This window comes from Leptonotus elevatus, chromosome 2 (assembly GCF_054856555.1).
Source record: "Leptonotus elevatus isolate MCC_2025b chromosome 2, RoL_Lele_1.0, whole genome shotgun sequence".
NCBI classification, from domain to species: Eukaryota; Metazoa; Chordata; class Actinopteri; order Syngnathiformes; family Syngnathidae; genus Leptonotus; species Leptonotus elevatus.
In genome coordinates, this window is record NC_141240.1 from 42602937 (window position 1) to 42620185 (window position 17249).

The 17249-nt window shown below is 45.5% G+C and overlaps 2 protein-coding genes across 3 annotated transcripts in view; one reads left to right on the top strand and one right to left on the bottom strand.

The window, feature by feature from the left end:
* LOC147180108 (striated muscle preferentially expressed protein kinase-like) overlaps positions 1–9909 on the bottom strand; it is a 34735-nt gene extending 24826 nt beyond the window's left edge. The window contains exon 1 of the mRNA XM_086067675.1: positions 9513–9909. Coding sequence (XP_085923801.1) covers positions 9513–9894 — 382 coding nt within the window. The 5' untranslated portion in view covers positions 9895–9909. The remainder of the gene's footprint in view (positions 1–9512) is intronic.
* On the top strand, positions 8412–16974 carry LOC147180109 (L-rhamnose-binding lectin CSL3-like). Of its 2 annotated transcripts, XM_086067672.1 has the most exons (10): positions 8412–8799; positions 15016–15100; positions 15170–15205; positions 15274–15327; positions 15407–15545; positions 15616–15731; positions 16106–16156; positions 16229–16352; positions 16675–16801; positions 16875–16974. In XM_086067672.1, exons 2-10 carry the CDS (start codon positions 15070–15072, stop codon positions 16881–16883), a joined length of 687 nt encoding a protein of 228 aa, XP_085923798.1. In that variant the 5' UTR covers positions 8412–8799; positions 15016–15069; the 3' UTR covers positions 16884–16974. The 2 variants fall into 2 exon arrangements, with proteins under 2 accessions (XP_085923798.1, XP_085923800.1); XM_086067674.1 differs by lacking the exon at positions 8412–8799 and having other exon boundaries at positions 14206–15100.
* The last annotated feature ends 275 nt before the right edge of the window (positions 16975–17249 follow it).

Consider the following 17249-nt stretch of genomic DNA (forward strand, 5'->3'; position numbering starts at 1 on the left):
GCGTGAATCTGCCAAATGTCCGTGTGGAATGGCCGCTTCTCTGCAACAAGACACAGAACAAGTGTTATTCAGAAGTGACAAATATGATCTTGATTGGTGTGGACCATTTCATAATGTTTTCATGGAAATAATAAGGAGGCGGAAAAGAAAGTGACTACTACCTGAACTAAAAACAATGACAAGAACAAGTTTTTTTTTTTGTTTTTTATGACATTATTCTAGCGGAAACCTGTTAGGTGAGGAGGATGTCATAAATAGCTGAACAGAGAAGATCATAAGACTGCCTAAAAGCTTAGTTGCCATGTTTGAAGGGAAACTGTTCACGACCATCAGGTTTGTGGAAGCCATTTTGCTTGAGTTGTCTTTGAGAAATTTAGCAAAACATAAAGGCTAGCCTGCCTTTTTTCCAATGGAAAAAAATGGGCAATTTTCTTCATTAGAACTGTGAATGCATTAACTACATCTGAATCCATTGAAATGTCTCCCTTCTAAACAATGTGACATGACCCAGAAGAAGGCTAAATTTGACAGTCTGACGAATGACCCTGTTTTCTCAATCGCTCCGCCTTGGTCAAATGAAAGCAGGCTTCCTTTACTCGTAGTGGCATCCAAGATCACGAAGGCTTTCGCCGCTTGGATGAACATGTAAAATCTTGGTGAAATGTCCTATAAGCATAGTTACAAGCGACTCCACAAATGCTATATGGAACGCCTTGGCAATCAAAGCCACCAATTCAAGGGCTGTGCCAGAAGTCTGAATTTCCATGGATCGCAATCTCATTATTGATTGACACTACGACTTCAACAATACGTTTACTGTTGCTGTAGACTGCGGGTCGTGCGGAGGTACACTTCGCCAAGTCAAGCTCTCGGTGAGATACAGTGCAGTTCTACCACGAAGCAAAGGCCAATGTTATGAAAGTTTTCATTTTTAGCGTGTGCGTGAGCAGGCCGCAATCTGTCAATCAGAACCATGGAGAGCGAACCCACCGTGACGCGCAGGAATGGATGGAAAGCAACAAAAGCAGCACCCACCCCCTCCCAGAATAAGACCAATTCCCTCTCCCCATTTCCTTAGCCAATGGCTGAGTATTTTCTTTGCATGAGGCAACTGTTGCCTGGCTGCTTGTCGTGACCGCCGGATCGGCAGGAAACGGATGCATCTGTACCGAAGAATGGACAAAGAGTCTTGAAATCAAGACAGCGTTCAGGCTTTATGGCCCCATTGACCGTAGCCTACTGACACACTTTTATGGCAATGCCTCACTATTTAGCATATCACAACTGCCATAACAACATTTGTGATATGCTGGCTCAGGCTACATTCATTCTTGCCTTATTACTTATTTCCATTGCAATGACTTGCTCAGTGACAAACTAATTGTTAAAAGGAGGCAATACAAAAACAAACACGTTCGTGTACTAGTTTTCGGAAATTCACCCACAAGGTATGCTAATAATAAACTCATTTGTGTCCCATTAATAGGTGAGGGGCGTGGCAAGACATCCCAAAGGGAAAAATACAAAATCTCAGCAACATCAGTGCAACAAGTGCAACATTCGGTTAATTTGGACTTACCTGAAACCTCTTCTTTGACCAGATTTTCTTCATCCCGTTTCCTGTCTGGCGGACAAAATGACCTGTAGCATCCGAACGACTGCACGAAGCCCGAGCACCGAGGGTGTGGCGTGGAACGTGAAAAACACAAAATGGAATTCAGATGTGTTTAGGCTTCCGTGTGGCGTCGATGGAATGGTGAGGAGGGAGCCGGAAGGGGGGGAGGAGGAGGGCGAAGTATAGAACCAAGACGGAGGCGTCTTTGTGTTTGAGCGTATGCGAGCGCCGATGAGCAGCAACCCGCTCGCTGGGAATCCGCACCCTCCCCACCTCCGCGCGTTGTCAGCGAGTGCAGAAACGCAAGAGGAGGAGGAGTGCAAGCAGATGGGGCACGTCGGAGGAGGGAAGATGATGGGAAGCAACACCGCTGGCTTCAGAGCGGGCAGACAAAACAAAAGGGGAGCCAAACAGGAAAGGGGGCAGCAAATGAAATTGAGGGCGATCGCGGCGTGTCAGGATGGAAAGACCAAAACACGAGAGAGTTACAAATGGAAACGTCAGGGCTGTCATTTAACTCTGCCTTTGTTTTATTTGCCGGCTGTCATTGGATATTTTCCTGTGTGTTAGCTGCATTTCATGTCTCAACCGACATCAAATAGCTTAAAAAAAAAAGAACAGCCAAAAACGGGAATATTCCAAGATGAACAAAATCCCTCAATCTCTTTATCATCATTCCCACTGCTGTCTTCCTCCATTTTTCACTTTAGCTTTCTCGTACCCTGTTATCTTCACTTAGAGACTCTGTAAAGTGAATTCAGAGACTTGTATTTAAATGCATTGCTCGTTTGAAGATGATTGCTGAAAACGTGTGAAAATAAAGACTGAGAAGGACGCCGTCCTCAAATGGGAAGCTTGTCACCGTTTCAGTTTTCCTCATTCTGAGTGTGCGGCTCCACTGACGCACTTTGGACTACGGCGTGACTCACGAGTCGCCCTCACGCCACTCTGTAAGAACATGAGCGTCTTTGTTCGCATCAGTGGCTACTGTGACTTATTTATAATTACTTGGCCCATTTCGAGCTAACTGGGCTTGCCTTCTCAACTTGCATCTACGCCGGAAGATCACAATTTACAGAACACCTCGGAGTTGCAATTCAAATTCCGCAAGTGTTTTGTCGTCTTCAGGCAAATGTGATCGTTTGGAACGCAAAGCATTGTGGGTACATAGCTCGAGGGACATATCTGCTCGAATGTCTCTCACGCGGCGCGCGCCAAAGGCAGAATGACAGTCGACTTTCCCTGAAGGTCAAGACTTTAAGCCCATTTTCTCAGTTTAAACGTGTGTAGGCAGAAAGATGCTATATAGGCATGTCTTGATTGACAGCAAGTGTGATTTCAGCTCATTCAGCTGACACGTCTACAGCGTTCCAGAGCGAAGACAACAGCTTGGTTCACAATTTTCAAGCCTTATTTCATATATGTAGCGTTTTTTTTTTTTATATTTCAAATGTGGCTACTAACAACACTCTTTTCTGGTGTGTGTGTCAAATTTAAAAGGCATTTTTATTTTCCCTTCATAAGGACTTCTTGTCCATCGTCCCCTCTTACAGCAACACTTTTTCACTCTTCTTTCCACCTTTACTACGCCTTTCTCACTCCCCTTACCTCCCACCTCCCCCATACATTTGCACATGCAGACTTAATTGTCCTCACAGACACATCTGTGCTTTCTACACTTCCTCTGCCTTCATCAAATGAGTCTAAAAATAATCGGTAAGCACGGCGGCTCCTCTATTGCAGGGCAGTGGGCTTTCCAGCACTTTCAATTGAGGTATGTCCCCGTTGACACCCATATTCAAACACAATCAATGCATGAGATGGAGATTTATTCTCTTTGTGAATCCGGAGTCACTCAACTGATGCGGTCGGGGTTTTTTTCTTAGCTTATCGTGACCCCCAGAATATGATGTCGTCTCCGAAAAAGTGACATTTTTTTCTATGAATTGTATGAGCATGAGAATGGCCTTGGATTGTATCGGTACGTCAACTTCTCCACCCTTTCCTCCCCTCGATTTCCTCCTCGATCCATCAGCGCTGGGAGGTGGTGGAGAGTGCAGCAATCGATGCGAGTGTTTTGTGCGTGATGTAGGACACACCCCCAAGAAACAGCTCAAATGCTCCCCAATCAATACATCCATCATCGCGCCAGCTCGATGGGCTGCCATCCAATGGGAGGCTTGCTACCGTCCCATTTTGGATATTATTTCTCCTAATAAGGCCACAGCTCTCCTGCGACTTGGAGTTACAGACAGAAACATTGACTGCAGGCAACATTTGCTGTTGGATTAGCTTAAAACAACAAGACTTGACAGAAGGCCAATCAATGATGTGACAGATGGCGTTTTCACTGACAGACAGCGTGCAGGCACTCTGCTTCATCAGCAGCAGCAAATCCAAATCAAATTCTGCTTCTGTGACAATCACAGGAGCAGCTCCAGCACGCCGCGCTAAGCCACACCAAACAAAAGTCAACTGGACAATGGCGAGCCAATCGCAGTCGGCATCTGACTCTCACACAACCGAAGACTGTCAACCCTGCGATTCTTATTAAGAGACAAGTTTTAGAGGCACCGTCACGTATGTCCTCAAACATGTCTGCCTCATTTACAGTCGTTCTCGATAGCTTTGTTGATGCTTGAAAGTGAGCATAAGTTTATACTTGAAGAAACTGTAGTCGCAGACGTCTGAAAACGCGTTGCGTGACCTCACACATTCAGTCGGTCATCGAGAGTTGCTCAAAGTGTGGCGGGCTGTTGACCTCCAATTGCGATATCATGATCCAGCTGAGCACCTATGAAGGATGTGTTATTTATTGATCTGACCTTTGCGGTCAGCATCTTTTGGTCACTCAGAATTCATCATTGCTGATGCCAGACAGAAAAAAAAAGTACAGGAAATTTGCATATCGAAGGACAACGAGCAACCCAGAACAAACAGTATTCCTAAATTGCAGTGATGCTAATGATAATTCCACAAATCCTAAAGAAATTTGTCAGAGTAAAAAGAAAACTGAACGAAGCGATAAGAAACGTGAAAAGTGTTGACCTTGTACAAGACATCATTCTTGTGTCACGTGATTGCGTTGCTCACACAACGCAGACTCTGAGGAGACTCATTTCAGAAGTGGCAGGCATGCCAATTTGTGTCACGTGGCGAGCCACCCGATCCTACCATCTAATCCGGACGAAATCCCAGCGGGTCCCCGTGAACCGCCGGGGACAGGACACAAAGCCAGGGACATGCCGTAGGGAACGTCGCCCGCAGATATTGCCTCAGCTGCCTCGTCACAAGAGGGCCGTCTAATTAATGGCGCAGTAATCCACTTGAATGTAACATTTAGAGAATGTGAAGCGACAAGCAGGCCGTGAAGCACAAGAGAACCGCAAAGGTGGTCAGAAAATATACGATGATGGAGGGGAAAAAAACAAATACGGTATCAGACGATCTGGCATTCCAAGTTCGCCACACATTTTCCTCAGAGAAATCATAATAGACCAAATGCAATGTCAATTTTGTATCGATTGTACGGGTTCTCACAAAACAAGGAACAAGAAGAAGGCCTCACAAGCTTAGCCTGTAACGGAGCATCTTAGCCTCTTGCAAACTGATGTTATAGCTGGCCACATGTCATTAAAAAAATAAGAAAGAAAAAACACATCCAAGGTACATAACAAACCATGCAAAACCCCAAGCGAGTATACGCAACAACATGTCCTGCCTTGACACCGTTGCAATATAATTTATACACGTTGCTCATTCTTAAACATAAACGAGGAGTTCCACTGAATCTTTGTCAATAGAACTTTGGCCAAAAAGACAACAGGACCAAACAATAACTTACCTTGGTGCGTCTTGCTCCTTGGTCCACTGTTGCCGTCCCTCGCGCTCCTCAAGGCCTTGCGAGCGTCTAGCAGTTCCCTTTTCAGCATTTCCCCCCCCCCCCCCACCGACATGCACGCAGTGAAGCCCACTACAACTTCAACTCCGTGAGTCCACAACGCTCCCTACACGCTCTTCAGCCCATGGCCTTTTCTCCTCCTGTACTCTCCTTGTCCAGCCAAACTTTGATTCGTTGCACTGGACTTTCCCTCCGCGCCTCCAATAGCACAGAAGCGACCCCCCCCCCCCCCTCCTACTCCAGCAAGAGTTCAGACACACTGATCCAGTCCTCTGCCGTCCTCCGATGGCTCGCTCTGTGTGAGCCGGGGCGGTGAGGCTTCTGAAACTCGAGCATCTGCTCACACATCTTCGACTACAATGGTGAAGTCCAAGGTTGGTGACAAGGATAACGTTACGCATCTAAAGGCATTTTTACAGGAATGGTTTCTCTAGATTGGAGTGGAAAACTCCCGGTTGGTAGAAGTGCCAAAAGTGACAGAGTGAAATATTGGCATTAAAAAATCCCCCATACAACATAGTAGGTTAAATATATTGATTACCGATAGCTAACTCTGGCTAGAAAGGCACCACGTACATCAAACTCGCCCTGCCTACTCATACTAGTACCGTCATTGCACATCGAAAAGGATGAAGTCCTGGGACCAACATAACACCAATTATTGGGGTGGGGGCGGGGGCATGGGATTGCATGAAACAACACTCCCGAGCCAACTCTGCTTAGCTAACTCTGGCTAGGAAAGCACGATGTACATCAAACTCGCCCTGCCTACTCATACTAGTACCGTCATTGCACATCGAAAAGGATGAAGTCCTGGGACCAACATAACACCAATTATTGGGGTGGGGGCAGGGGCGGGGGCATGGGATTGCATGAAACAACACTCCCTAGCCAACTCTGCTTAGCTAACTCTGGCTAGGAAAAGCACGATGTACACAAAACTCACCCTGCCTACACTTACTAGTCTGAAACTATACCTAACGATACCAAGATGGCGCCAGGGCCGCTGCTCACCTCAGTGATGCACTCTCTCGTACTACTGTATAATCCCTACCGTATTGATTATTGTAGCTTGATCACTATTCCACACCACTGGAGACTTTTCTAATCTTTAATCATTTTATCATAATTACTGCACCACTCAATTTTTCTTGATGACTCCGCACAATTGTCATTGTTCAGTACTGCAGCACTAATGGCACCCTTGCGCGACACAAAAGTACAACACAACACAGTCTTCCTACACCTTTTGAGTCACAAATTCATTTCCTTTGGCAATGAGCTATTTTAGAAAATGTATTGGACTCGTAAGACAACTCTTGTTGTGCTTTGACACTTTGTAATCGAACCTGAATTACAAATACAGGACACCATATATGAGAACACCAGAGGTGGGTCGAGAAGCCAAAAATTGTACTGAAGTAAGAGTAGCGTTACTTCAAAATAATGTGACTCAAATAAAAGTAAAAAGTAGTCATTAAAAAAAAAACACTCAAGTAAAAAAGTATTCGCTGAAAAGAATACTCAAGTCGTGAGTAACTGCTTGAACATGTTAACTTTTTGAGCTTGTTGTGTTCTAACTTCTGCTACGGTGCTAAAGCAGGCATGCTCAATGAGCAGTGTCCTCTTTTTTTGTCTTTTTTGCTTGTTACAGATCTTAACGAGCCATTTACAAGTGAATTGTCTGATTAACGCTAATATGCGAAAATGACGCTCCCTCAATAATAGTAAGACTCTTAATGAGTACGAGTAGCGTTACTTTGTCACACATCTACTCAAGTGAAAGTAAAAAGTATTGTGTGGTAAAACTACTCTTAGGATTTCCCCCCAAAAGTTACTCAAGTAAATGTAACGGAGTAAATGTAACTCATTACTACCCATCTGTGGCGAACACACACGAGGGCCAAGAAGGTGGAGCTACTTCAGACAGCCCGGCTGCATATGACACCAAACGTGACGTCAGAATGTTCAGATAAACCCCAACCACGTCCCGCTCTTGTCAACAAGTCAGAGGTGGCAAAAGTTCTCACACCCTCTACTTCTAAATAGAGGCACAGATATTCTGATAAAAACCCTCTTTATCTTCTGTCTATATTCACTACCTGTTTTGAACTTCTTTTTTTAACCATAAGCTAGTGAGCATTGGCTCAGGCTTGTGTGATCCCAAAAAATGTGCGCCAATAACTTTGCTTGCGCTAAATTCGCTAGAGGTAACAACTGGGGGGGGGGGAAATAAACTTCACCTGTATGTGTTTTTTGAGATTAGACCAGTTTTGAATTGCCGAAGCATGCAGTTTTAGGATGTTGCAAAAAACAACGATGTATTTACCGCAGAATGTAGGTGGATTTGAAAACATCAAACTTTTATCTTAATCAAGGCCAAATATAAGGAATATCTTGCTTCTCCACATCTGTTGCGTCACTGTGGTTCATGCTCTCTGGTTCACATTCCAGTTAATAAGTTGTCTATGTATGTCTCTTGCGCTCTCTTTTTTTCTTTTTTTTTTACATCAAGTTGGAATTTCTTTGGGGGGGAAAACAAACAAAGAAAAAGTACCCAAGACTATTTGGGACAAAGAGCAGAATGAACAAAAATAAATAAATAAAGTATTCCAATGTAGGGAGTAAAACTAGAGTCAGAGATTTGTACTTAGTTTCTTCTCACCACTGTTTAATATTCAAAGGCCTGGCTCCGAAAGCAGCCATTACGATGTGCCCCCCCCCCCCCGACACACACACACACACACAGCAGCCTCACACACGAATACACATTTAGAAGCCCTTGCTTGAAAGTGATTGAGTGTGACAGCATCACTCCTTGACCGCGGCGGTGCTATAATTATCTATGATGTCTGCTGGTGCAATCGGAGACACACGCACACATCGGAGCTCTGAGCCCCCCCCCAAGTCAGCGAGGCACATACCGTGCCGGAAATAGCTATGCGGAGCGGAGGGGCGCTAGACAAGTGTTACAGATACGGAGGGATCCAAAACGGTGGACCTGAATGAAACATTGCGTTTTTACTGAATGGCTTTTTTTAAAGTGAATGTCGCATTTGAATGCCATCATTAAAGATCATCAACGTGGGGGGGCTTTTAAGCTCACCAGGAACAGACTAAGACGGGTGCACACGCACAGGATCATTTCTCTCGCACATGCTTGGGAATTCTCACCGTCTAATTTGGGTGATGCAACTGGCCATCGGCGGCACTCGGACAAGCACGAAAAACAAAACAACAGGCTCAATCTTTTGATGATTTTCATTTTCCGTGTGACATAAAGGTAAGGTGACCAGACGTCTCGTTCTGACGGGGACAGTCCTACTTTTTAGCGTTGGGTCCCGCATCATCATTTTTTACGCAGGTCCCGTCCCGGCGTCCCTTTTTTTTTTGTTGCCATATGTATGCCAATCCCACAGTTGTCGTAGCGATTCATACGATAAACACATTTAAGGGAATTTAACTGCTAAATTCCTTCCTGTTTTCTTCCAAATTCACGTTTGCGTTCTCATTCGTATCTGCATCAAATTGGTGTCAGGACAGACTTTCAGTATGGAGCAGGTGGTGACCGGAACTAGAACTACTTCCTGCTTTCACATCTAAAAATCATGGCAAATGTCGTCCTACTATCCACTGCGGTCACCATTCATTGGTCAGACGATGCAAGCTGAGCTTTTGAGCGATATCTTTTCATTGTGACAATGCGTGGCCGGCACAAGGTAAACGGCACGGCCATCTTGCAATAGCTGTCGGGACTGAGCAAAAGAGGTTGGGTAATAGTGAGCGCAGGGACCCGTTTAGCGCTGGAGAACATTTAACCAAAATAGCATTTAGCATTAGCCCTGTTTCCCGTTGACGAAGATTGACTAGCGATGACATTTATTGGAGATAGATAGATAGAAATAAGAGTCATAATTCAAATATGGACTGAAGGTCTGAAATAAGGTCGCTGATAATCATTGACAAACAACCAAGCATGAAAAAGAAGCCGTTTACCTTCTCCAAGATCCATAATGGCGAGAACGGCGCTGCATCTGGCTTCCCCCAGCTCATTGGCAGCCACGCAAGTGTACAAGCCCGCATCCTGCGTACGGCAGTCTCGTATCCACAACCCTCCTGAGTCCTGGACTTCCGTGGAAGGCAGAGGTGTGCCGTCGTGGTACCAGGTGAGCGACGGCCTCGGAAAAGCCGCCACTGAAACCCTCAGACGGATATCGCAGCCCGTTCCCACCGCAGCCTTTCGGAGTTTACGGAGGAAAACTGGTGGCGCGGGTTCCGGGCTGGGAGTGGCGACAACCCGGTCTCCGATGGCTTTGGTGGTGTTTGGGTCGGTTAGACTGGTACTGGATGCGGCAACCTCCGCCATCTTGGATTGCATATAAACTCTGTTTATATGCGGATGGCGCTTGTCGCAGGCCTCATGCCAAATATTCTTTCAGATATCTCGCACCTTTGGACAAGCGTGGCACGCCGATGATGACGCGGCAGGAGACTGAAACATATACGGGACAGTTTGACCTCACTGGAAGGTTCTCTTATATAAATAAGTGAGCTACATGGCCGCTATATTGTCGTCAGCCTCACGTTGACATGAGCAGCATTTAGAATTTTCAAGGTCAAGTGCAAGCACTTTTCAAATTCATTTTCAAACTTACAGCAGAAGTAAACTGCACATTTAAACAAGGTGGAGCGTGTGTCTGTGTTCGTCCTGTCCTGTCCTGAATTGATGCAAGGATTCTATTGTTTTACTTCTTCACCCAACGAGCAAACTAATCCGTCAGCAGCATTTTCCACCTGCCCTTGAAAACAGAATTCCTTTGCGCTCGTGAGTTGGTCGCCCCCAAGAAGCGGCGAGTGACCCATTTTGCATCTGGAGACTAGTTTGATGAAATGGCTCACAATGGAACTCTTGTGTCTAAAATAGCCACAAATGTACACACCTGACCTCGCCTTGAAAGCCAACAGCAAATTCTTTTGGACATCCCCGCAAATCCTGGGTTCAAGTCACAAGATCCATGGAGGGAAATAGTGCATCTCTGCATGTCCTTCTGCAGGTGTAAGTCCACCCCGGATCATGAAGCATTAGCAGCGGTCCCCGTGGGCCCTTTTCAGGACTTTTGACTCCCCCCTCTGTCCGCTGACAGAGAGGGAGCGAAAACCAAGGGACACGGAAGGCTCAAGCGCCGCAAGCTCTTGGCCTTTCGGCGATATGAAAACTCTTCACAACTTTTTGAGCATTTGTGCCGTCCCCCTCCTCTGGTCGCACCGTCTAAATGTCTGCGCTCGAGCGCGGCAGCTGCGCGGCCCGTGATAGGTCACATTTCTCAGCCCGCCACTTTTGACCTGCACAAACACGCACACGGCACTTTAGATAATGTTATCAAAGTTCAACGTGTGCATCAATTGCTATAAATAGACAGTTCAAAAATACAGATGGCAGTTTGTGGAGCAACTTATAGTGCGGTTGAGCCAGAATAAAAGGAACTACAGTATTTACAGTGGGAACGTTTGCATACAGCGCAGTGTAAGCTGGTGATGTCATTCAGTCGTTGCTTGATTTCAGGGTACAGGGATAAAACAACAACAACAACAGGTGGCAAGAAATCTCAGATATTTGTATGGAAAGTGGACAAATAAGGATTCATGCAGCCTTAAACATTTATGAGACGCATACTTATTGGTTTCAGTGGCCTCTTGTGGTCAAATCGACCACACACACTTGATCAGCTGCTACACAGCAAAATTGTCTACAGGTGCTCGTCCAAAAATGGGAAAGTCCTCCAAAAGTTGAATCATTTCTGTAATTCCATTCAAAAATTCTAACTTTCATAGGAGTATAGATTCAGGGCCCACAATTGAAGTCATTTCAAGTAGTTATTTGTTTATTTGTACATTATTTGGGCTTTCAGCTCATAAAACCCACTAAAACGGGATGCATGGTGATTTCTTCACATTCTTCAAATGTTCCTATTTTTGTGGGTTTTATGAGCTACAACTCTCAATAATATAAAAAATAAACAAATAAATACTTGAAATCACTCAAGTTGTGTGCCCTGAATCTATAACCTATGAAAGTTTGACTCTTTTGAATGGAGTTACAGAAATTATTCGACATTTTGAGGATATTCTAATTTTTGGACAAGCACCTGGAATCCAAAACAAAACCCGCTGCATATATATATATATATATATTAGTATATTAGTATTTTCAAAATCTACACTTGAATATCGTCAAACTGAATTTATACACACATGCAGAAGAGATGATAGTAAAGTTACGATTCAGGCACTAAAAGATCAAAGATGACTACAGATTGGATAAGATATGATTTCATTGATCTCACAATAGGCACATTTTCATTGATGGCAGGAGCAGCACCAACACATGTAAACGTGCACTCCACAAACAAACAGTGCACACGCTGTGAATTTACAACAACAACAACAAAAAGAGTGACAGTCCCCAAAGAATGGGAAAGAATTCTAGCTACAAAAGTTAATATCGTCAGTTTGCAAACGCTTATGGAGTGTTGCTAAATGGAAAGGTGATGCAACACGTGCAACACTGTGCCAGCGTTTTGGAACATGTTGCAGGCATCAGATTGAAAATGAGTAATTTTGCAAAATTAAAAAAACAAAGCTATAAAGTTGACCAATTTCAGCATCAAATATCTCGTCTTTGGAATGTTTTCGATTGATTATAGTTTGAAGAGGATTTGTAAGTCATTGTATTACGTTTTTATTTATGTTTTACACAACATTCCAACTTCATCGAAAGCACATTTTGTCCACTTTGATCCCTAAACGTGTTCTTTCAGTCACTGCCCGAACGGCCGGCATCGGCGGATCTGTCTGGTACCTCATTGCAATAAAGAAGAGAAAAAAAGTGCTATTTAACATGTTCAAATATGCCGTTAAAACATATTTGCGCATATTTAAGCATAGTTTTCCCACTTTAATATTTAAGATCATCAAACAAATGTAAATTGCAGGCAAAGATAGTACAAACAGTTTTTAAATGGTGATTAAATTTATTCAGGTGGGGTCAGATGAGATGATGGATTTGGGACCAATCCTATCCTGAGAGAAAATGACATTCGTGGCTGAGTTCCATTAATGTCCAAAAAAGAACATAAAGTCTCAACTTAGTTTTGCAGAAATAAAATAATAATGTAAAAAAAAAAAAATAACCCACACATCTGAAGTGAATGATTGCCAAGACTAATTAGGAGAATATTCTTACGAGACAAAAGTTGAACTTTATGGAGCTGATGTGTATATTTCACACTTTGACGTCACTATTTTCTTTTGTGTGTGTTTTTTGCACTCAATGTCGCTTTTACTTTGATGCCATGTATGGTCCTATATTAATTGTTGTTATCTTGTGTGTGTGTCTCGGCGTGTGTCTGTTGGGCACCTCCAAAAAGACATTATTGACACGCTATGCAGTAGGATGACTTGAAGTCAATGTAATCCACCGAGCCGGTACATTAGACATCTATTTGCCTCTAGTTAAAATGTTACACAAAAATTGTCATGCATGTTCAATAAGTTCTCTCCCTTCGAGATAGGGTGAAAAGCTCGGTCATTCGGGAGGGACTCAGCGTCGAGCCGCTACTCCTCCACGTTGAGAGGAACCAGTTGAGGTGGCTGGGGCATCTGGTTCGGATGCCTCCTGGGGAGGTGTTCCGGGCATGTCCTACCGGCAGGAGGCCCCGGGGACGACCCAGGACACGCTGGAGAGACAAACGTCTCACGGCTGGCCTGGGAACGCCTTGGGATCCCGTCGGAGGAGCTGGCTGAAGTGGCTGGGGAGAGGGAAGTCTGGGCTTCCCTGCTAAAGCTGCTGCCCCCGCGACCCGACCCCGGATAAGCGGAATTGAAGACGGAACGGAACGGAATGTTCAATACCCTCCACTCGCACGACACATACGGCAACCTCATCAAGTTAACATGTCATATGCAGTACAGGCCAAACGTTTGGACACCCCCCCCCCACACACACACACACACACTCGTCAGAAGAACGGGCCCAGCGAGCTGAATGACTTCCGACCAGTGGCAGTGACTTCATATCTGATGAAGACGTTGGAGCGGCTCTTCCTTAGCCTCTTCCTTAGCCTCTTCCTTAGCCTCTTCCTTAGCCTCCTCAGACCTCAGGTGCAGCACGCCCTGGATCGCGTGCAGTTTGCGTACCAGCCAGGTGTTGCCGTGGAGGACGCCATCTTCTACCCGCGCCATCGAGCCCACTCTCATCTGGACAAGGGATAGCGGCCAGTGAGGATTCTCTTTTCGGACTTCTCCAGTGCCTTTAATACCTTCCAGCCCCCTCTGCTTCGGGACAAACTGGGCAGGACGGGAGGGGACCCCCACCTGGTGGACTGGATCTTGGATTACGTCACCAGGCAGACCACAGTACGTCGGGTTGAAGGACATTGCGTCTGACACAATGGTCAGCAGCACAGGAGCCCCCCAGGGCACAGTGCCGGCCCCCGTTCTCTTCACCCCGCGCACCTCGGACTTCTGCTACAACTCGGAGCTGTGTCACATCCAGAAGTGCGCCCGACGACAGCCATCGTCGGGCGCATTCGGATGACAGAGAGGAGGAGTATTGGAAACTGGTCAGGGACCGAAACAAAGGAGCTGGTTATTGAGGTCCAGACCAAGACCGCGACCAGTCCCGTTTCTTCTGTCGGTCCAACCCCAGCGACTGAAGCTCGCTCTGGGGACATGGAATGTCACCTTTCTGGCAGGGACGGGAGCCCAAGCTGGTGTGCAAAGTTCCGACTAGATATATTTGGACTCACCTCCGCACAAAGCTTGGGTTCCGGTACCAATCCTCTCGAGGGGAGCTGGACGAATGAAGATTTTTCGTATCGTTGACGCAGCTCCAGCCAGACTTATCATTGAAATCTATTTTCATACAAAAGAAGACGGCAGCCTTACACTCAGACAATGTAAACAATGTTTGTCTGATCAACTGGCTCAAGGACACACACAAGGAGTTAGCTGTCTGTTGTCAGATCCTGTACCCTGAGCTTGTGGTGGGTTTTTCGATTTGAGGAGTGGACTGCGGATGACTCAGTACTGACCCCCACCCGCCACCCCACTGACCTGACTCCAAATCGGAGTTGGCGTCAGCTGCTGACTTCAGTGAGGTTGGAGGGGAAGTGGAAGCAAGAAAGCAAGTGTTGGAGCGTGAACAAGGGGCCGCACACGTCAGGGATGGATTTTTATTTTTTCGCCCAAGAGGAGGCATGCGGATCACCACAAAGCTCAAGGAGGTTCCAACAATATGCCAAAGAAAAAAAGCCCAAATGGACCCAATGGCGAGATTAATGTGTTTGCACAAAGCTAAAAAGTGTATTTTCCTAAACCAGCACCAGACACCTTTTTGCATGTTATTTAAATATTTGCTTAATATTTGCCTCTCAAGTTTTTATTTGCTTGCAACCTTTTTATGTCTGCTACTTTGAACATGCATGCATATGATCAATAGGATATAAGAAATAAAGAAGCCGCAGTCTGACCATCCCTCAGTTCAACCGGCAAGATGTTCTTCACAAAGTTGCTCGTCGTTTCTGGTAAGAACCGGTAAGCAAGAGCGGGCAAGGCGTATTGAAGGTGCTTCAAATATTTCCTCTATCCTGCAGTATTGGTTGCAGCGTGGAGTTGGACGTCGCATGCAGGTAACGCTTTGGACGGGAACCTCAAGGATGATATGAACATCCATCCTTTAACTGAAGTGTCCATTTAGGAGAGCATTCCTATGACGTGGCGTGCCCAGGAGTCAACCCGGAGCTAGAGTGCCGTACGTCGACCCGACGCTCGCGCTGTGGTCCCGCTGACTGTTCCGGCGTTTGCGCGTTATGATGCGTTGTGGCTTTTAGGTGACGGGTCCAGAATCATGGTCCATGCTGTAGACTACGGCTTGGAGAAGGACGCCGACTGCGCGACACGCCAGCAGGCTGCAAAAGTCTCAACAGAGACGGGCTTTCATCCATTCTTCTTCTTTTGGGTGAAATCGATGTAAGTCATTTTGGTATGTTCATGGGCGCAAACAAAGCAGTTCTGCTAATAACCGCTGCTAATCCTACAGCTGCGATAAAGAACAGCGATGCCGCCTGCCAAAGCCTGACCATAGACAGTTCGTACAAAACTGGTCTCCTGACAACTTCATCCAAATCTCCTACACTTGCGAACAAGAACCTGAAGGTACACGTCTTATGGGCTCGACGCGCGGGAGGTGACACGCGACAGCGAATGACGTACCTCGTCGCCTCGACACGCGGGACGCGACAACTTACGTCGCTCTCGTGTTACAACAGATCTGATTGTCGATTCAAATGAGAGGGAATCGAAACGTTTTCATTGTAATGTAAACACAGAAGTTTCACGACAGTATGTAATTCCTGTATGAAGATCCATCCATGACCTATTATTATTATTATTATTATTATTATTATGCTTGACTCGACTTGAGTTACATTACATCCTTCAATTTTTGTTCATGCGGCCTTTCGAAGTCAAAGTCTGGACACGCCTCGTTTTTTTAAGTGTCATTGAAACTTGCAAATGCTTCCATGAAGGCATGAAGACAAAGATCTTGTGCGAAGGAGAATCCGAGACGATCACATGCGGTGAGCGAGCATCCTTTTTCTCCACTTTCACGGCAAATATTTGACTGCTTGAGGGTTTCGTGTCAACCTCAGAGAATGGACAACTGACCATCCTGAAAGCCAAGTACGGCCGTTACGATGAGAATATCTGCACGGCAACGCCCTCAATAATGACGTTCTGCGACAGTCCCGCAGCTATGAAGAAAATTAAGGATCGGTAAGCGCCATCCAATACAAATGCCGTCAAATATTTGCGATTCTTCTATGTTTATTTATATAGCCCTTAAGTCACAAAAGTGTCTCAAAGTGTCTTTCACGTGACCACAGTTGATCAATATTAACGACATCCCCTGATTGAACCACAAGGGGGCCCCCCCAAAACAAAACATTAGAAAAAAAAAAGAAACCTTAAGAAGGGAGCGCAAATGTGGTCATGTCACTTCCAGGATGAGCAGGCTGCAATGGATGCCGAATCAGCAACATTTGACACCGTTTGTGATATTAAACAATATCAATAACTCATTTAAATATCTTAACAGGTGTTACAGCGATGGGCTTCCGACCACATCATGCAACCTGACAGCAAGCGGCGCCGTTCTGGGAAAACCAGTGGCATGCGATGCACTTCCAAAGTATCTCAGTGTGGATTACGTTTGTGGTCCAAAAGTAAGTGGATTGATCCATTCACGTTCTCGCGCGTGCTTGATGGTGTCTCTAATTTGCCGTTTTTCTTTGATAGTCCATTTAGGAAGGCAGAGTGGAGCAGCGACCAATCGCAGCTGTGCGTTCACCGACAAGAAACTAGATGTAGAACTATAATAAATAGATTGTGCAACAGATGAGTGTGGTGTTGTCTTTTTGCAGAAAATGAACTTTGTTACATGGCCCGCGCGCACAGATGTTCCTTGTCATGCCAGCGATGGAGAAAAGCGATGGGAACAACAACGCACTGTTGAGTCTACAAAAAAAGCGAGAAGCTTCTTTCAGTCCCGCTGCGAATTTCGGCGATTTGATTAACTTGGTCAAAACGGCGGGCAACAGAAGGTAAAGGGCTGTTTTCAAACTAGCGATCTCCAACTAAAGTAAATATCGCGCTCGATGAGTCCGACGAAAT

Coding starts and splice junctions, on each gene's coding strand:
- LOC147180109 (XM_086067672.1), top strand. CDS start 15,070: ATGTTCTTCACAAAGTTGCTCGTCGTTTCTG. Junction 15,732..16,105: donor TTGCGAACAAGAACCTGAAG/GTACACGTCTTA, acceptor GCTTCCATGAAG/GCATGAAGACAAAGATCTTG. Junction 16,353..16,674: donor ATGAAGAAAATTAAGGATCG/GTAAGCGCCATC, acceptor ATATCTTAACAG/GTGTTACAGCGATGGGCTTC.